This window comes from Cetorhinus maximus, chromosome 4 (genome assembly GCF_964194155.1).
Source record: "Cetorhinus maximus chromosome 4, sCetMax3.hap1.1, whole genome shotgun sequence".
Lineage (NCBI taxonomy): Eukaryota > Metazoa > Chordata > Chondrichthyes > Lamniformes > Cetorhinidae > Cetorhinus > Cetorhinus maximus.
Window position 1 is genome coordinate 56,042,366 of NC_135882.1, and position 21,735 is coordinate 56,064,100.

Genomic DNA, 21,735 nt, shown 5'->3' on the forward strand with positions numbered 1-21,735 from the left:
GGCAAGCGACAGGGAGGTTTGGGTCTTTCTTGCGGACAGACCGCAGGTGTTCTGCAAAGCGGTCGCCCAGTTTGCGTTTGGTCTCTCCAAGGATCCAGTGAAGCCCAACGCAAACTGGAGGAACAGCACCTCATCTTCCGACTAGGCACTTTACAGCCTTCCGGGCTGAATATTGAATTCAACAACTTTAGAGCTTAAACTCCCTCCCCCCATCCCCACCCCGTTTCTTCCCCCTCCTTTTTTTTCAATAATTTATATAGATTTTTCTTTTCCCACCTATTTTCATTATTTTTAAATCTACAACTAATACCTTGTCAGTCTTTCCACCCCACCCCCACTAGAGCTGCACCTTGAGTGTCCTGCCATCCATTCTTAATTAGCACATTTCCTTGGATAATATCACCACCTTCAATACCTCTTTGATCCTTTTGTCTGTGACATCTTTTGATTATCTGCTCCTATCACTGCTTGCTTGTCCCTACAACCACCCCCCGCCCCCCTCAACTTCTCTCTCTCCCCCCCACCCCCCACCTTAAACCAGCTTATATTTCACCCCTCTCCTAACTATACTCAGTTCTGTTGAAGGGTCGTGAGGACTCGAAACGTCAACTCTTTTCTTCTCCGTCGATGCTGCCAGACCTGCTGAGTTTTTCCAGGTAATTTTGTTTTTGTTTTGGATTTCCAGCATCCGCAGTAGTTTTTTGTTTTTATCACCAATGATAACTTTCCTGTTCTTCATCAAAATAGTGTCAAACAATAGTTCTCCTGAGGGAAAGGGAAACTGGGGCTAACAAATTCCAAGCAAGGGAAATCCCACTCCTCTGTCCTTCCCACCTCCCAGTTTCATGGGCCATTTGGTGGACAGAGAATCCACATGCCTCAGACCCTGTCAAAAATCGCTGCATCTTAGACCAGGTAATCACTTATGCCAGGAGGGCACTTCTGGCCCAGAAAAAATTGGGGGCCAAGATGTTTAATTTTTAGTGCAGTGATAATCAGTTAGGGTTGAGCCAATGCTACTTGTCATGTAGCCCATGTAAAAGAATGTTCTGTGTGGTATATTAATACACATCAGCATATGATTTTTCAGCTTGCCCTTTCTTTAAAAACAATCAGTGGCCAGAATTAATTTTTACACATGGGCCTGAATTTTGTGCTCGTCGGACCCAGGAGCAGACGGGAAACTTCCCCCGACTGCGATCGGCTTCCGACCACGAATTTGGCCTGCCAGCATGAAACCCGCCTAGAGAAAGGCTCAGCACTGCCAGTGGGGATGGGAAGAGGGCAGGCGCCAATGTCACTGCGGGTGCTGGTGAGTGCTTCAACTGAGCTCCCTGGAGGCAGACAGATGCCTGAAGGAGCTGCAGACCTCCAAATAATAAAAAAAAGGACACAAATGCTGCAAAAGATGTCCATGCAGCATAATCAAGCACTTTAAAGAATACCTCATAAAAAAAAAAGTCCCCAGATATTTCTTTTTATTTTAAATCCTAACAGAGACTTCATCCCGCCCTTGGATGAGGCTTCATCAAAATTGTGATGTCTGGCTGGCCGATTGGCCCTTCCACCCATAAGCTTCAACAGGCCATGAAAAGATCACTTACAATTCGACTGTTAATGAGCTTAATTGCCCGCTTAAATGTTGGTGGGTGCTCTTCCAACTTGTGCATGTGCCCGCCAAGAGAAATATCAGGCAAGTGCACAATGACTTCAGAGCGCTCAGCCGACATCATCTCGTGCAGTTTTGTGCCCATTTGGATCGGGCGCGCGCCCAGCCGCAGGACGTAAAATACTGGCCATGGTTCTCTAATATGTATTTTCCCCTTACCATCACTTATTCGACTTCCACCTTTAAACGATGTTGAGAGCACCTGAATTTGTGGTAACCCAGAGCCTGCATACTGCCTCAGGATGCTCAATTTCCATCTACAATCTACCATCCTGAAACTAATGAGACCTGACCCTCAAAATGGACTGGGCCTTCGCATCAGAAATATTGTGGCTAGAACCTTCGGCTCAGCAAGCGGGGGCAGGGCCCGCTCGCCGAGGCGTAAAAATGATGCGGGGTGACATCGGGTGTGCGTCCTGAAATCACCATGCGTCATCCAGATTTTCAGTTTGGCCAGTGAGGAGCCAACTTGGTTGTGCACCCGCTGAACTGTCAAAGGCCCATTAAGGCCATTTAACAATCAATTAAATCATTGGCTTGGGCTGCCCGTCCAACCTTAACGTTGGCAGGCAGGCGAAGAGCCCAGGCGACCTTTGCATTTTTCATGGAACTTCATCCACGGGCGGGATGAGGTTTCATAAACGTTTTTAAAGTGTTGGAAAGATTTTATTGACATTATTGGAAATGTCCCAGCTCATGTGACAGTTTCACTTGAGGGGACACGTCCTTCAATTTTTTTTCTCCATTTATTCAATGTTTTATACGTGAAACATATCTCCCTGAGGCACCTGTGTGCTTCGGAGATTTCTGCGCTCTGAGCATACTCCCCGACTCAGCCTACTCCTCCTGCCTGCACAGGTAGCGCTCAATGCTTTCCGGAGTGCATCACTTTGGGCGGGCCTTAATTGGCCCGCCCAGGTAAAATGGCGGCACCCAGCTGATCGGGGGCGCCAATCAGCTGCATGCCCGCCCGCACCTGCCCCCCGCATAACCCCCCCGACGGGGGGAAAACTCTACCCATAGTTTCTGACAAGGGATCACTGGATAGTGAATAGTAGTAGGATATATTTTTTCTTTCCCTAGCATATTTGTCACAATCCAAAAATCCGTGTACTCTATTATTCACTGCCATCGTAAAATATTCTTTACCAGCTGCTATGGATTTGCCAGTTATTCAAACTCAATGACAATATAAATTTATTACTCATAGGGAGCTTCTGAAACAATTATAGAGAATTAAATGTTATTTAGCTTAGAATATGATAGATTGTCATCTAACAAGACATATCTTTTGATTATGCCTATCCTTCAGAACATGACAAGCTGAAGTTTACATTTAATTAAAGAGAGCTGACTGAGAAAGCATAATGTTAATGCACCAATTCAAAAAGCTTTTTCCCCTCCATCATAGGAACGTAGGACTTAGGAGCCAGAGTAGGCCATTCAGCCCTTCGGGTCTGCTCTACCATTCAAAAAGATCATGGCTGACCTGGCTGTGGTCTCAACTCTACTTTTCTGTCTGCCCCCCATAACCCTTGACTCCATTGTCTATCAAAAATCTGCCTAACTCTGCCTTGCATAAATTCAATGAGCCTCCACTGCTTTCTGGGGAAGAGAATTCCACATACTAACGACCATCTAAGAGAAAAAAATTCTCCTCATCAACTTCTAATCTCCAAGTCTTGAATTCAAAATATGCTTTAAAAAAAATGATCAATTGTCTCAGAAACAGCTAAGATAAGGTGAAATGCTTTCCTTTCTCATTGTGATTGAATCTGGCTGCGTTGACCGAATATACCGAAAAAAAAAAATCATATTTATACTGAGCTGCTTTCTTTTCAGAAACTTACTATTTTAATGATTGCACTAGAAATAAGAAAAGGTTCTGCTTAAATGCACTTATAATGTTAAAACCGAGCTTAATATTCTTGGCCTTGGACAGGTCTGTTATCAAACAAATGAATTGTGTCTCTGAGTGTATGATCATGGTAAAGTGCATTTTGATTATAAAACATGCAGGTACAGCAAAAAATTAGGAAAGCAAATGGTATGTGTTAGCCTTTGTTATAAAGGGATTGGAGTGTAAGTGTGTTCTTATTTCAACTGTACTGGGCCTTGGTAAGACCACACCTGGAGTACTATGTACAGTTTTGGTCTCCTTATCCTAAAGAAGGATATACTTGCTTTGTGGGTGGGATCAGCAAAGGTTCACCGGATTCCTTGGATAAAGTGGTTGTTCTAGAAGGAGTGATTGAGCGGATTCGGACAATATTCCCCCAAGTTGAGAAGAATGAGAGGTGATCACATTGGAACATATAAAATTCTTAAGTGGCTTAACATGGTATTTGCTGAGGGGATATTTCCCCTGGCTGGGGAATCCAGAACACGATAGTACAGTCGCAGGAGGCAACCATTTTGGACTGAGGTGAAGTAAAATTTCTTCACTTAAAGGGTTTTGAATCTTTGGAATTCTCTACTCCAGAGAGCTGTGGATGCTCAATCATTGAGTATAATCAAGTCAGAGATCCATTGCTTTTTGGATACTAAGGGAATTAAGGGATATAGGGATAGTCCAGAAAAGTGTTGTTGTGGTAAAAGGTCATCCATGATGATGTTGAATGTCAGAGCAGCCTTGGGAAGCTGAATGGCCTGGTCCTGCTCCTGTTAGTTATATTTGTAAGCCCTGACATAGTGTTCAGATATCAGTGGAGGGAACTTTGCACCAAAAATAGAAGAGTGGTCTGTGGAAGTGTCATCAGAGCGCAGCTGTGTATAAAATAATGACTGTGTAAGTCATTATTTTAAAGCAAAATTTTCACATTTGTCACAATCAGGCAGCTCACTGGTCATCTCTTTCTCTTATTGCAGCATGACCTTAGGCTTGCCATAGGACTTCTCTGCTCCCATACTAGTCCCACTCCGAACTGTAACCCAGAGGGCCTCCAGTCCCACATGTAAATGACTTGGGGATAAACGAATGACCAGGCTAGGTCAGCATACCTGGGACATGAGGAAATCTTTCATTGCTGGATATACACTTCAGTCTGACTGAAGACCTGGGCCCATATTTAGCCTTTGAAGGAATAAACTATAGAAATAATGTCTTCCAACCAATAAAGAGAATAGAGTAGATTTGGTAGATATCATTAATAAAACTAGATTGCCCCATTTTTAAATTAAACCTTGTTGCAGACCTATTTATCCTAGTAGCTGCTTTCTTCGCTATAGCATTCTAATATATGAATTTGTTGTGTAATGTAAAAGTTTGTAATAGAAAATATCAAAACAGAGAGCTAGGGTAACAATTTATTTACTGTTTAGAATACATTATTTACAAGTGATAATGGTATACTGGCCTTAATGGTAATGATGATAATAATTCAAGGATTTCAGTATGACTGAGTGTGGTGCAGAATGACACCAACAGCATGCGTTCAATCCTCATACCGGCTGGGGTAGCTCCTGGAGGCCTGCCTCCGTGCCTTGACCCTTATGTGAAGTCGTGCTCCTCAAGTTATATAGCCACCTGTGTCTCCATAATGGGGAGAAATGCTTATGGCCCCTTTGTGCATGACAACTAATTATCTGCCTACCTGATCCATTGGAAGATGCTAAAAAATTGCAGCAAAAATGTTGGGCAGAATCTTCCCGGTTCTGCAGAGGTGAGCTTGAAGGCAGGAGTGAGAGGAAATTTAGATATGAAGACATCAGTCAGCAATCCAACATGTTCCTATCTTAAAAGCAAAAAAATGTGGGTGCTGGAAATCCAAAACAAAAATAAAAATACCTGGAAAATCTCAGCAGGTCTGACAGCATCTGCGGAGAGGAACACAGTTAACATTTCGAGTCCGTATGACTCTTCCTATCTTTGTATAATCAAAGGCAGTGTGGGTAGCCAAGATGAATACTTAAATGCCCAGTTGTGAGCAGATTGGATGCCACCAGGATGTTGCCAGTGGTGGACACCCCCTCCCCACTCCTCCACCACCCCATACCCATCCCCCCTCCCCCCACCTTGCTAGCAAAGCACAAAACCTGGCAGCTTTTTGGTGGCAGCTGGCCTAGAGACCAGTGAAGCCTGTTTCAGCTTCCCCCTCTCCACTTGAGGCACAGGGACAAATGGGCCACAGCAGAGGATACATGCTATACTGTGGAATGGCATCCCTCCATATTGATGGCATGGCACCTGTGACCACATTTTAATTTAAAGGAGTAAATATCCCTTCAGGAGGCACCTCAAGAAGAAGGCGCATGTGCAGTCTCTATCCTGCAGCGACAGAGTCCACCTCTGGCAGTGGGGCTGCCATCCTTTTAAGACATCTGGCCTTCTGATTGGACTTTCAGCCCCATGAACCCGCCCATTGTCCTTAATTAGATGGCGGACGCACAGGCGGCCAGTTAGGATGGTGCCTCCCATCAGTTTAATGCCAATGGGTATACTGCCAACAAGAACGGTTTTGGGACCAGAAGATGTCCCCCACCGTGATTATACTTAAAGGGCATAAGATTCCTCTTGTTACATTTATCACAAAAGCTGACCAGAGCCATAAGTTCACTCGTCTTGTAATAATGTCTTTTACTTTGAACAATTTATGGTGTGTAAAGATTAATAATACTCCTTTCCTCCAATCGTCCTCTAAATTTGATGCTGGTGCATTTAGATGACATACTAAACGAGGAAAGTGAACTGGGGTGATAATAACAAAGATATTCCTGTTTTATTTTCTATTGCAGGTTTTCGGGGATGAATCTGCCTCCACCTATTATCAGCAGCAAGAACTGGCTTAGGCTGCACTTTATATCAGACAACAACCACAGACACAGAGGATTCAGTGCTCAGTACCAAGGTAACTTTACACACACGAAGAATGCTTATTTTAAGGAAGTGATTTTGTGCAGTCAAAAAAACATACATCCAGCAGTAAATTTGCAGCCCTGGACATCTCTGGGAATAATGTTTAAATAATGTTTAAAGCAAAAATTAATATTTATGTTTAAATTGGATCTGTCTATATTCAAAACCTCTTGAAATATTAATTAGAGTTTGAAAGCCTTACAGAGACAACTTTACGCCAGTGAAGTTTGTAAGTTAAGATCATTGGCCGTCATCTGTGTTTTCTTAACTCTGCCTCTTTTATTACCTAAAGCTAGATTTTACATATTTCTGCTTTCTCTGGTGAGCCTATAAGCAATTATAGCAAGTATTCCCTGATCCCTGTTGAAGCCATTTAATGCACCATTGCTTTCCAGGGAGCACCTGCAAACCTCAAATAAGAGGGAAAAAAATGTTGTCAGTGCCCAGTAGTTCCCTTCCAAAGTAACTCAGTTATAGCCCTCAATTTATTAATTACCACCAAAAATTGATGATGGACAGTTTGTCAAATTAGATGCATAAGTGAAGCTGAGAAATGAGTAATCATATCCAAACCAACAAAATTGCGAACAAAACATAGCACTTCATGGAATATTTTTCACCTTCTCACAGAGATTGTTTCTGCTTTATATCAGGTAGGATCATCAGGAGGAGACCAATGTCAATCCTTCGATTGATTCGCCATTACATTTCTTTGCTGTGCTGAAGTAGACTGTCATTTTTTGATGATTTAACTTTCCTCTAAAATAGTCAACCTATTGAAACAAAGGACAATTTTTTAATGATAAATGTTCAAGAGAAGAGTTATTTAAACATTACAGTAAAAAACAGGAAGGAGCCGACACTTGCAGAGCAATGTTCAATTAAAATAACAAGCACAGCAGGTTATCTTGGTATTGCTTTCTGTTACTACAAAAAAAAATGCTGTATTAAAAAAAAAACATTGTTTCTCCTTGAGTGCTAGTAGTTAGGACAGCTTGTCCTAAGGAAATATAAAGTCAGCAGCATATTTCACATAGTATCCTGTTGGTGCATGAAGACTTTATCCTGCGGACTGTATCATAAGAATATAAACAAACAGAGGTGGTTATCTTGTCAAAGTATGTAAATGTGTCCCTGCATGTTCTGGTGCACTCCAAAAATCTTTGTGGGATGTCTTCACAGTGGCTTAAGCCATATACAATGAGCTGCTATTGATAGGATGGCGGAGCCTGACTGGAATCTCTATCTTGTCTCAATTAAGTCAGAAAAAGACTACTATCCAAACAAGATGCAAAATTATTATTACAGGCATTTTACCATTTTAAAAAATGGGTAATATTCTTCATGATGCTACTGCTACTTTAAAAAAAACGCTTACTCTAGGGTGTGCTACGACAACATGTAAATATTTAAGGGTAAATTTTAGTTTTGCTCTGGCGTGATCAAGCCAGTAGAAAATCCAGGGTAAACAATTTTGAATCTTTTACTTTTCTCTATTTTTAAAATGGTTTCACTGTTACACCTCGCGCAATGGAAATACTCAGTTTGTGACTCACTGGGAAAACTATACAAGCCATTTGTAATATAAATCGTAAAGGGTCATTTTGAATCTACATTCCACATTTCCAATGGTTGCAAACAGCAGCTAAGCTCTAAAAGGCAGGCATCTCTTAGCATCTCTAAACATGATGAAATTCTGCAGGTAATGGGTTATTGGTTTGTGCATATAATTCTCCTGACAGGAAGTTATTCATCTCAGTTGAAATTTCTGAAGAAAGAACAATCCCCAGAGAAGGAGAGGAAAAATGAGAAGTGTATGCTTCAAACACTCGGCTCTTTATCTTGGGCATCATATCCATTTTAATACCGTTAGATTACTCATAAAAGATTGTTGTTAAAGCTGAGAGGAGTGGACATCTTCATGAGACTTTGATCCTGCTTATTGCCATTAGCAATGTTAGGATTTGAATAAGTGGATACCTGCCCAGTTATAGAGTATTGTGGGCTTCTTTAGCAAGGTACAAAGAAACTTGTCTTTTGATCCTGAACTCAATACAGGCCAAAAATAAACTAGGATAACATGTTGCATCAAAATGTTGTAGCTGATAGGAATACACATCCTAGGGGACACTTACATAAATCAAAAAATCCAAATAAATCCTTTTCCATTACCCTCTCCATCCACTGCATTGAAATTGCTCCATAGTCTGGTAGAAGAACGTTGAATTGCTGAAAATTTCATGTTATAAATATCTGAACCTCTGTGGGAGTGCTCACCACCAGATGCGGAAAGAGAATTTTGGACATACCATGAAAGCCACCCACTACTTGCTATATCGCACAATGAGCTGCAATGTAACTTACAGTAACAGCACATTCTGGCAATTGAATGCTGCTTTCTGGCACCTTGAAAACCCAGCACTTTAAGGTGGGCCCACCCACAAATAGGCTGGCATATTATATATAGGAATATAATATAAATATAACATAAAGGAAAAGAAGAAGGCACATTAGACAATGTGATTCCCCCATTTACACCCATTAAAGTACTGTCTGCCAGTGGTGTCCGTGAGTGTCTGGCATCCAGTGTAGCTAGAGCCATAAAGGGGGAGACGTGGAATTTATACATTTCTTGGGCAGTTTCTTGAATGTGATCAGTTATTAACAGCATTACCAAAACTGGCAGAAGAAGATATTTTGCTTAATTTCTCTGATGCCACACTAGAACCCCATGAGCCCACTGACATTGGACCAAGATGTCACAGCAATATTTTTCTTCCCATTAAGTAGGCATCGCAGATGTGTTAGAAACAACCTAAAAAACAGCCAGAAGCTGAGATTTCTGTCAGTTTCAGGGGCTGTGGCATTGGGCCAGAGGAAGTAGCATTGCATCCCAGATCTGTTTCCCTTTGATCCACACAGGAATTTCTGAGCTATAGTCTAACACTTCAACCTACCTACAATCGGTAGGTAAACAAACCTGGCAATGCACAACCATGCAACTGTTCAGATTTGGTTATTGCAGTCTGCTTTTAAATGCATTGCTTCAGATATTAAGAATGTATGTCATTCTTTTGTTGTTTATTAATTGTATAACTTTTGGGGATGAATTTAAAGGTACTCGCAAATTGCCACTTATTGCACAGACTGAGTATGCAGTGATGACTGAATACCATTCTGGTGTCTCCTTGGCTTCTGTTATATTGAGACACTGCTGCAGTAGTAAACAAGAGTTGCTGCAGCCACAGCTCAGAGTTCTTTATCAATCCAAAATAATTGTGTTGACTACCAGTGGTGAAGGTTCACACACTCCCCCTGCCTGTGGGGGACCTTCACCTGGACCTCAATTCTTTGTACACATAAATTTGAAATCAGAATTAATGCTCAACAGGTGAATCAGTGTTGCTGGGACAAGTATCAGATCATGAGATAACTGTAACCTGCTCCTTGGTACCATTACAAAATTTCTCTTATTTGTCTTTGCACATGACAACTAGTATTAACATCAAAGCAGTGACACCTGCCATCATTACATTTGCCACCAGCTGATCTCCGTTAGTCATTTTTAAAAATTGACATCTAACAGAAGGGTACTGAGTGGCCTTCAGTATTCCCATTTTATTTAAAACATAACCTACTTGTTGAATGAAGTGTATTCTTGATGGAAAGTAAAGGCAAGATTTTTCCTATCACTGATATTCAGACTTAGCTGGTACCTGAAAATCTGTTGTACCGCCAAGCATTTCATGTTCTCTTGTTCCTGATCTATGGTTCCAGGAATCATCACTCCTGTTACTCCTTGCGCTCTTATGAAGTGTTAATTATGGAGAGGTTATATCGATATTTCACTACATGCAGTGTTATAGTGCATAATCTGTTTTGTATTAAACCTTGTATGAAATGAAACATGAATACTATTATTCTACTTATTACCATGCACTCTTTAATAACTGCAACCCTCTTCTGAGTATAATATAAGCCTCATGCATGACAAATAAACATTTATTTGATTAGGATTGTTCCTATTAAACAAACACTTAAAGTTTGCACAGTATTGCTCACTAATAGCGATATGTCCCATAAAAAGAAACAAACTGAACTTATTATCACTCTCTCACAGCTGGTTTCCATTAAATGATAAAAGGGATTTAAACTGGCCCAAATATCTCTATTAGGCAACGTCTATTACTGGGAGATTGTGTAAAACGTTCTCATTCATACTAGCTCTATACTCTATTAGTTCACAAATATCTGAATTAAGATTACTTATTCACAGTACCTAAAAAGATAATGCTCTGATATTGCTTTTGCTTAAAGTGTTTTTATCTGTCAGTTCAGAAATGTGCTAATAATCAGTTCCATAAAGAGTCAACCCCATTATGATCCGTTCTCAAAATCATCATGTTTTATTTTCCATTGCACCATATATTATAAATAAATTTGCTTCCAGACAAATTGTTTAGAGCATCCCTTCAAGAAATCCAGTTGCCCATTAATTTGAGTGTACATTTTATATTTCAATTAATGTTGATGTTTAAGAGTGATGATACTGGGCAGTTGGTTGCCACCAGAAATACACCATGCAAATGCTTCCAATATTTATTGGTGCATTGCAGCATGTGTGCTGATTTGTTGCATTACTTTTGTTCTTTAGCACAAGATGTACCATCAATTGTAAGGCCATAAGACATAGGAGCAGAAATTAGGCCATTCAGCCCATTGAGTCTGCTCTACCATTCAATCATGGCTGATAAGTTTCTCAACCCCATTCTCCCGCCTTCTCCCCGTAACCTTTGATCCCCTTACCAATCAAGAACCTATCTATCTCAGTCTTAAATACACTCAATGACCTGGCCTCCACAGCCTTCTGTGGCAATGAATTCCATAGATTCACCACTCTCTGGCTAAAGAAGTTTCTCCTCATCTCTGTTCTAAAAGGTCTTCCCTTTACTCTGAGGCTGTGCCCTCGGGTCCTAGTCTCTCCTACTAATGGAACCATCTTCCCCACATCCACTCTATCCAGGCATTTCAGTATTCTGTAAGTTACAATCAGATCCCCCCTCATCCTTCTAAACTCCATCGAGCATAGACCCAGAGTCCTCAAACGTTCCTCATATGTTAAGCCTTTCATCCCTGGGATCGTTCTCGTTAACTTCCTCTGGACCCTTTCCAGGGCCAGAACGTCCTTCCTGAGATACGGGGCCCAAAATTGCTCACAATATTCTAAATGTGGTCTGACCAGAGCCTTATAAAGCCTCAGCAGCACATCCCTGCTTTTATATTCTAGTCCTCTCAAAATAAATGCCAACATTGCATTTGCCTTCCTAACTACCGACTCAACCTGCAAGTTAACCTTAAGAGAATCCTGGACTAGGACTCCCAAGACCCTTTGCACTCCAAATTTCTGAATTTTCTCCCCATTTAGAAAATAGTCCGTGCCTCTATTCTTCCTACCAAAGTGCATGACCTCACACTTCCTCATGTTGCATTCCATCTGCCATTTCTTTGCCCATTCTCCTAACCTGTCCAAATCCTTCTGCAGCCTCCCTGCCTCCTCAATACTGCCTGTCCCTCCACCTATCTTTGTATCATCTGCAAACTTAGCCAGGATGCCCTCAGTTCCTTCATCTAGATCATTAATGTATAAATTGAAAAGTTGTGGTCCCAACAATGAACCCTGCGGAACTCCACTAGTTACAGGCCGCCATCCTGAGAAGGACCCCCTTATTCCCACTCTCTGCCTCCTGCCAGACAGTAAATCTTCTATCCATGCTAGTACCTTGCCTCTAACACCATGGGCTCTTATCTTACTGAGCAGCCTCCTGTGCGGCACCTTGTCAAAGGCCTTCTGGAAGTCCAAGTAGATAACATCCATTGGTTCTCCCTTGTCTAACCTACTCGTTACTTCCTCAAAGGATTCTAACAGTTGTGATCGACAAACTCTTTGAGTGTTGAATAATTGAGACATAGAAGACCAGAACGCATTTCTTCTCTCTTCATGTAGAGTCCTTGTTGCCCATGGGTTGCTAATCATGGCTTATGCCATGATATCACTATGGGGCAAGACAAGAAGACAGGCCCCAAAAACTACCTCAACAGGTATGGGGATTGAACCGATGTTTTTGGTGTTATTCTGCACACACTTTGGACATCTAGCCAACTGAACTAACCGTGCCCCCTCCACCCACCTCCCCCGCTCTCCCCACAGCATAATTTTATATCCTATGGATAAACCACATCCCAAAAATCCCATACAAATATAATACATAAGACCTCAAAGAAGCAACTCTACTCATCTATTATTAACTTACATATTTTAGGGTATTTCTGCATGATAACCTTGAGTGCCTTTCGTTTTTATAATTACCCTTGTGTTTTCTCTTAGTGCCTCCCTGTGCGTGCTCTTGCCTTTCCTAGTGTTACAATGTTACCCCAGTAACTGCATCGGCATGGTTGGTGGAAGGATGCTGAGTTTCAGTGGAGGAGGCAGCAGAAGGCTGAGGAGAATACCCTTGAGCAGCTTGGGCCTAGAAAGTCTGACTGCGGACTGCACCGCCTTGGCATGGCAGGTTGCACTCTGGGCTAGCTGGCTAACAGGCAACAGCACAAGCACTGCAGTAACAAGTAATGGGAGGATGAACGCTGGCTTCATGGAAGGGGACAGCAGGTTTGTGTTCCATAAAACTGCTGCCACTCACCCTGGTGGCACCTCAGCAATCCTATTAATCTGTTGGAGGATAGATTGTTGGATCACGGTGACACCCTGCAAGTCAAGATACACACTATAATCCACAGCCATAATGGCAGCAGTCTGAACTTTCCTGCAGCACTCAAACATTGGATAGCTTCTGCTTATGCTGCAATGGAAAGTTTGGGATTCAAGTTGTGTAGGAATCCCTGCTTCAAGTTCATGCCGGACTCCTCCATGCTCCTTCAAATTGACCACAGGCTTTCCAAGGCACCATGCATTTTGCTGTGCATACATATCAGCCTTCTTCCGTAGGCTGCCTCATTGAAGTGCTCACCAGAGCCCTCTGCATCAGAATCCATGTGCTATCTTGCCCCCTGGCAAGCTAGTAGCTGTGCTATCCCTTCTCCATTCCCAGTTGCAGGCTATTCCTGCTTAGCCTCTCATCTTGTGCAGATCCCACCCCGAAGCTACCCTCTAACTTACATGCAGGGTGAGTATTTGAGCTGGTGGCTGCAAGATCGATAGCGGTGATACATATTTATCACCTCGTACTCTTGCTGTTTCTACATTGCTTAGCCAGATTGCACCTCTTGGATATCTGAAAGGGGAAGGGCACAGGCATGGGGTTGCAGTGCAGGAAAGTTAGGGGGAAAATAAGAGGTGCATGCTTACACATCTTTAGTTTTTAAATTAGAAGAGAGCAGGATATGACTGGAAGTTAGGATTTGAGAAGGAGGGTCAGGTTTAACGATACCATCATCATCGATGGTTTCAGCAGTGCTGCTACTTACCACCCCAGCAATTTCCATTCCAAAAATGGCCAACACCATTTCCTCCATGAGCATAAAGACATGCAGGCCACATGTTTCCCCCTGCTTAGCTCCTGCTGCCTCCACTTGTGCCACCTTCTCCTGCGTGAGAAACAGAAGAATGCAACTGATTGTTTAACTCTGCCTGCCATAGCTGAATAGTTGGAAGTAGCAGGAGGTGGGTCTGAGGCTGACAGCATTGGCAGTTGTGTGACAGTGAGGAGGAGTATCTGGATGTTCGCCATGACTCCTGAGTGCCAGGGGCTGCTGATGGGTGTAAACAGTTTGAAAGGCTGGGGAGTGGTTGACAGGAGATGTGATGTGACGATGCATCCACTGACCTTGACTACTCACACAAGGCCATTAGACTTCTTGTGAGACTGCTGCCAGATGCTCAAATCCAGACTCCGTAGGCCATCTGCTCTCAGTCCCTTTGTTTTGAGGGACTCTTAGCCCCTGTGGTCATCTCTCTTTCTGTCCAATTCCACCCTTAAGGCCTCCAGTTCCACATCAGTGACCTTGGAGCCCTTTCTCTGTCCTGATCTTCAAAAGAGGGGCAGACTGCCTTTAAGTACAGAAAGCTGGCTGCACCATTTGGCCTTTGCAAACATTGCTCAGCTCCCTGCTAAGTCCAAAGACAGCCAACAGTGTGGCAGATACTTGGCCACACGCTACAATCCTGTAGATGAGGTGGCAACACTGACTTTATGTGCTGTCTCACACTATGGGAACCAAAGAAGGCAGGTCACAAATCATGACCCCAAATACAGTGCAAACCAATTTTTAGCCCATAGTTTGGTCATGATGAAACAGTAAGTTAAGACACTGATGGTTTATGTTATGTTGCCGGACTGGAAATGCTGGCGGGGGGTGGGGGGGTGGGGGTGGGGGGGGGGGGGGGCGGTGGTGTGGTGTGGGGTGGGGGGGATGATTTCCTCTAGGCCACTGATTTCATTAAGTTTCTCTTTAACTCTTCTGTAAGTATTTTGCACACATTTCTCCTTTTTAATCTGCATTTTATCCCCTTCTTCATCCCCTTGCATAACATCTCTGCAACCAATGGCATGGATGGATGGGCTACTTCCAGGCCTTTACTAATAACCTTTGTAGCTGGCCACCAGGAGTAACCGGGTATTGCCACATGACACCAGCTTTGTCTCTGATTGTCTCATCCTCATGCTGGAACACAGCATTCTTAACTCAGTACCTTCTCCCCTTGATAGGGATAAGACCAAAGTGGGTGGCATTTGTTCTTACGTCCGCCTACACTCCATGAGAATGATCATGACTATGTTCCTGATTAATTACACTGCTCTTGTCACTCAATTCAGAATTTTACCTGTGCTGCCTTAAGAGCTGCGGAGTGATGGCCACACATCTCTGCACAGGAGGAATTGATAATCAGAATGAGAGCCACTACTAACCTCTCACCCTTGTCTCTCAGTGGAATTGGAGGAGAGCGATGAGCAGGACATTTGTCCTGTTGCTTCCAGAAACATATGTTTCAGCAAGACCTGTATTAGGAGAAAAAGCAGGAAATACATAGGAGATTTAAATCCTGGATTAAATGAAAATCCCCACAGTGATTCAATTTTATACCAAGTGTTGGAAGGGTGTCCCTATAATGTATTATTAGCTGAATATTTCACAAAGTTCCTGGGGCTGTAAAATTATGCCCTGCACGGGTTTGCTTGTCATACTCCCCACATGGCAAGCCCCCTGTCTGGAACTGTGTTAATATCAGCAGTGGCGGGATGAGGTCCTTAAGTGGGCATTAATTGACCATTTTAGGGCCTTAATCGATGGTGCAGTGGGGCAGGACGTCTACGGGCCTTCCTGCCACAAACTTAATCTCCACCCACCACCTTTTTGCCTGATTAAATGCCATCCCCCACCCCCGCCACTCCAACACTGCCCCACCACCAAACTCACCATGGGGGAGAACAGAAGATTCCAGCCATTGACTTTCCAAATTGCCATATCATAGCTTTAACATTACAACTAAGTTGAGACAGTAAAATGGAATTATGATACCCATAAAAGAACAGGCTTCTGCTGAATAAATTAAGAGGTGTTAAAATCTAGTCCAGCAAAGACAAACCCAACATGTTGGGAAAACAAGATTATGGGCTGGGTTTTCTCAACTCATTGTCTGGAGGAGAACACAATGAGGAGAATTTACTCCCCGTCGGGTGGGCGGTTCTGGAGCGGGCGCGTAGCCAATCGTCGACCGCGATCGGCTGCGCACCACCATTTTTCTTGAGTGGGCCAATTAAGGCCCGCCCAGTGTGATGCGCACCTGGAAGCACTTAGTGCTTCCTGTGCGGGCGGGGGGAGGAGGGAGAGTCGGGACCTGCGCTCTTTCGCGCATGCACGTGGACGAGCACAGAAATCTCCCTGAGGCATGGAGCTGCCTCAGGGAGATTACTTTGATTATGCAAAGTTGAATAAAAGAATTTAAAAAAAATGCCAGACATTCCCCCTCATGTGACAGTGTCACATGAGCTGGGACATGTCATTGAACGTTAATAAATGTTTTGATTAAACTTATAAGCACTTCATGAAACTTCATCCCGCCTGTGGATGAGGTTGCATGAAAAACGCGAAGGCCGCCTGGGCTCTTCGATCTGCCCACCAACCTTAAGGTTGGACGGGCAGCCCAGACAAGTACCTCAATTAGTCTAATAATGGCCTTAATAGGCCTTTGATAGTTTGGCGGGCGCACGGCCAACTCCGCTGCGCGCCTGCTGAACTGAGGATCAGAATGACACGTGGTGGCCTTGGGACGCAGGCATGACATCACTGCACATCATTTTATGCATCGGTGAGCGGAGTCCACCCCCGCACGCCGACCAGAAGATTCAGGCCAATATCTTACCACCCCCTCCCCCACATACCATCCTGCCAGCGGCGGGAAACTTGATGGCTTGACCACCAACTAAGTGAACAATTGAGCCACTTAAAAGGCCAATTAAGGGCCACTTCCTGCCTCTCCATTTTGTCCATGGTGGGGAGGGCCCACTGCTGCGTGGGGAGATAGCCAGATACACCACCCACCCCAATCATCAGGGTCCCAGCTCCTGGCTTTCCCCAACAATACTGACCTGTTTTCCAGGATGTTCCACCATTGAGCAATACAGCCTCACCAAGGCCACTGCTGCAATGGCACTGCTGAGGCTGCTGAGCTGCCAGCTCCCTGATTGGGCTGGCAGCGTTTGGAGGCAGTCTGCTGCCCTTAATTGAATGGAGCCCCCAGCAGCCGTAAATTAATTGGCCCTCGCCATAAGTTGTCACCCCAGGGTCCCTGCTGCCAGCCAAAGCTTTTGTTTTCAGCCCCAGCTGCGGGACTTAAACATAGTCGCTAAAATTCAGCCTTATGTTTCTCAAAATATCTATTTATCCACCAGTTATAAGGCTGAAACCAATGTTGCTGCAGAAATAATAATTTAGGAGTTTGGTTGCAAGCCATATTTGAATATTTCCCCAGGTTCACAATTCCAGAAGAAGTGAACCACATCACTTTAAAGTAGGAAAGGATCAACATTTTTCTTTTTGTTTTGATTTGCTTTTATAAATCCTGTCTGTAAAAGTCATTGAAAATGGAAGTGCATCGTGCCACTTACAGCTCGTATTTTTCATTTCAAATTTACACCAACCACGGCATTATTCAGTTAAAGCTCTTCAAGAGATTATTTGTATTTGTTCTGCTAATCTAATTATTTCTGGCTACTCTGCATTCAGATAAATCCCCCCTTAGGCCACTTCAGTTAATGTGCAGCATAATGTGAGTATTTGTTTATTTGAGAGTAAACTGGCAAAATTAACTAGTTGAAAGATTTGGTGTCCATTCATCTTGCTTTAACTTTAAGTAGTATTTGCAAAAATACTTAATTAAAATGCCATTTGACATTCCAAAAGCTCTGCCTAGTTATCAGCAATAATATGTATCATATGGAAATTGCCTTTCAATTACACTTGCTTATTTTTGGATTGAGTTTTTGATATCTTATACTTTTTTCCCTGCAGACTTCACCTGAAATCAGCCAAACCAGTGCAAAAACATCACACAATTTTCAACACAATTTCCATCCGGCACAAATCGAATTTCCATAATCTTTTGTGCTAGTTTGAGAAACATCATTCTAGAAGCAAAGCCCACACACAAAACTGGCGATAGCCCCAGATAAAATAAGTCGCTATTGCAAGTTTCTGCCTTCAAGGAGGCTCTTACAATTGGGCTGCTTTTTTGGGATAAAAAAGATATATACAAATGACATTCGCGCCACACAAGTAACGGGCAATAACCATCACCAACAAGAGAGTATCTAACCATCGCCCCATGACATTCAATGGCATTACTATCGCTGAATCCCCCACTATCAACATCCTGGGGTTACCATTGACCAGAAACTGAACTGGACTAGTCATATAAATACTGTGGCTACAAGAGCAGGTCAGAGGCTAGGAATTGTGCAGCAAGTAACTCACCTCCTGACTCTACAAAGCCTGCCCACCATCTACAAGGCACAAGTCAGGAATGTGATGGAAACCTTGGCTGGATGAGTGCAGCTCCAGCAACACTCGAGATGCTTGACACCATCCAGGACAAAGCAGCCTGCTTGATTGGCACCCCATCCACAAAAAAATCACTCCTTCCACCACCGACTCACAGTCACAGCAGTGTGTACCATCTACAAAATGCACTGCAGGAATTTGCCAAGGCTCCTCAGACAGCACCTTCCAAACACATAACCACTACCATCTAGTAGGGCAAGGGCAGCAGATAGATGGGAACACCACCACCTGGAAGTTCCCCTCCAAATCAATCACCACCTTGACTTGGAAATGTATCGTCGTTCCTTCACTGTCGCTGGGTCAAAATCCTGGAATTCCCTCCCTAACAGCAATGTGGGTGTACTGATAACATATGGACTGCAGCGGTTAAAGAAGGCAGCTCACCACCACCTTCTCAAGGGCAATTAGGGATGGGCATTAAATGCTGGCCTAGCCAGTGAAGCCCACATGCTTTGAATGAATAAAAACAAATTTCACATTTTCAGGTAGATGCCAGTATTGTAGCTGTACTGGAACAACTTAGCTAGGGCCGCAGCAAATTCTGGACCACAAGTGCTATTGCCGGAATATTGTAAGGGCCCATAGCCTTTGCCATATCCAGTGCCTTCAGCCATTTCCTGATATCATGTGGAATGAATCAAATTGGTTGAAGATTGGCATCTGTGATGCTGGGGACCTCCGGGTGAGGCCGAGATGGATCATACACTCAGCACTTCTGGCTGAAGATTTTTATGAAGATCGACAATGGTTTCGTAGTCATTATTGGACTTTAAATTCCATATTTTTATTGAATTCAAATTCCACCATTTTCTGTGTTGGTATTTGAACCCAGGTCCACAGAACATTACCTTGGGTCTATGAACTACCAGTGACAATACCAGTATGCTGCCACCTCCCCTTAGGCCTATATTTCTTGTTGTTTAGAAGAATGATAGGTGATCGAATTAAAACACGTATAATTCTTAAGGTGCTAGACAGAATAGTTGTGCAGAAAATGTTTCCCCGGCTGGGAAATCTAGAACATGGGGGTCACAGTTTCAGAATATGGAGTCAGCCATAGAGAACTGAGATGAGAAGAAATGTCTTCACTCAAAGGGTTATAAATCTTGGGAATTCTCTACCCCAGAGAGTTCAGCCATTTAGTATATTTAAGGCAGAGGTCAATGGATTTTTGGGTAATTAGGAAATTAAGGGATATGGGGATAGGCTGGAATGGTGGAGTTGAGATAGAAGATTAGCCACAATCTTGTTGCATAGCAGAGCAAGCTTAAAGGACAAATGGCCTGCTCCAGCACCTATTTCTTACTTTCTAAGAAACTGGTTACTGTACACTGATCTCACTCGCAAAAGGTTCTTTATAGATTTGTAAAGAAATTTTCAGTTGATAAAAAATAGGTTACTCAGAAGTAATGGACCAGACATTTATTGACAATGTTTATTCTCAGTGAAAACACATTTTTAGCTGTATTAATAGAACTACATCAAGTTACCATTCTTACTGTTGATTGCAGCAGAGAAGTCAACCCTGCATATATGACATATTGTTACTTTATATGTAATGACCCAATTTTCCAGCCCCAAAAATCATGTTTTTGCACATACCTGTTGCATATGTCAACGCCTCTTTCAACCATGATATGCTATACTCCTATTAGTAGTTCATCCTAAGTTTTACACCCCACAAATGCATGTTTTACTCGCTGGTACATTATCACTGGGTGCAAGGGATCGAGCAGGTCAATACAGGCTGTGTTGTGAAGATGCACAGGGATTTAAGACACATTAACTCTTTGCATTGGATGCCAATGACAGTGAATTTGATGCGTTTTAAGACATTTTGATTGTACAGTATCTTTGTACAGTTAATTTATTCAAGATGCTGTGTCACATTATTTAATATGAATTCCCAGGGTTATTTTATTTCGCATTTCAAAAAAGCGACCACCCATATGCACACCAGCAGTTCATTTTTGTATTCAGCATATAAGTCGACCCCTATTTCTGGAGGGATTTTTCAAAGCTTCAAGCGTCAGCTTATATACCAAAATCTACATTTACATCTAAATATATCAAGAAGTACTTTTGGAAGCAATTTTTTAAAAATTACATTCCAAACACTGTCCAGTTTTGCTAGTTCATGGCAGATTTTGCATTTGGTGATATGTAACGGAGTTTTGTGGAAGCCTGAGGGGAACAAAATTCTCAAAACTAGTGAAACTTTGGCCACAATTTGCAACCAGGTCATTGTTAGCACCCAAATCAGAAACTGTACTCCAGATATTTATGAGGCCCTAGTCCAGACACTGATTGACCCTACAGTGTCTTTGTTAGTAAAGATTACTTAAGAATATCTCATTTAAATGAAACCAAATTTATTATAGTATAAACGGGATGTATACTTTACAGGGAATTTTGTAGTGCTGACTGAACCATGAACATATTGACTTGTTAACTGGGTGACATTGTGCCACCCACACACCTGCTTTATCAGATGTGATTACACTGTGAATTGTTCCTTAAAAATATCATTAATAAATTTCAAAAAGGCTTCATTTTATACATTTAAATTTATAGCCAACTGGTAGTCTTGTTTGCGAGTGGAGAATGTCAGGGGATGTTCATCATTTAGGAATTTCTCCTCAGCATCATGATTAACCAATCCAAGATTCGTTCAGCCCTGCAACAGGTTAATTATTTTCAGATAAACTATTCATATTATTAACTTTTCTTTATTGTTTAATGATTATTCACTTTTTAAGGAGCTTGGATTTACTCATAGATTAATGAAAGAAAATACTTGCATCTACAGCATTTTGCACCTTTCACAATCTTGGGACTTCCCAAAACGCCCTACAGCCATTGAAATTCTTTTAATATCTGTTAATGCAGAAAAAGTGGCATCCAATTTTTGTACAGCAGGGTCCCAGAAACAGTATTGTGATAATAATCGGATAGTAATATTGGATCGATAAATACTAGTCAAAACCCCAGGGATAACTCCCTTGCTTTTCTTTGAAATAGTGCTATGATACCTTTGATATCCTCCTGACAGGACAGGTGAGGTCTCAGTTTACTGTCTCATCTAAAAGTTGACACCTCTGACAGTGTCCAGCATCCCCTCAGCACTACACTAGAG

At 42.6% G+C, this 21,735-nt stretch overlaps 1 protein-coding gene across 1 annotated transcript in view; it reads left to right on the forward strand.

Moving 5' to 3' along the window:
• Nucleotides 1-21,735, forward strand: part of csmd3b (CUB and Sushi multiple domains 3b) — a 2,128,577-nt gene that overhangs the window by 1,071,187 nt on the left and 1,035,655 nt on the right. Inside the window, exon 6 of the mRNA XM_078541225.1 lies at nucleotides 6,404-6,516. Coding sequence (XP_078397351.1) covers nucleotides 6,404-6,516 — 113 coding nt within the window. The remainder of the gene's footprint in view (nucleotides 1-6,403; nucleotides 6,517-21,735) is intronic.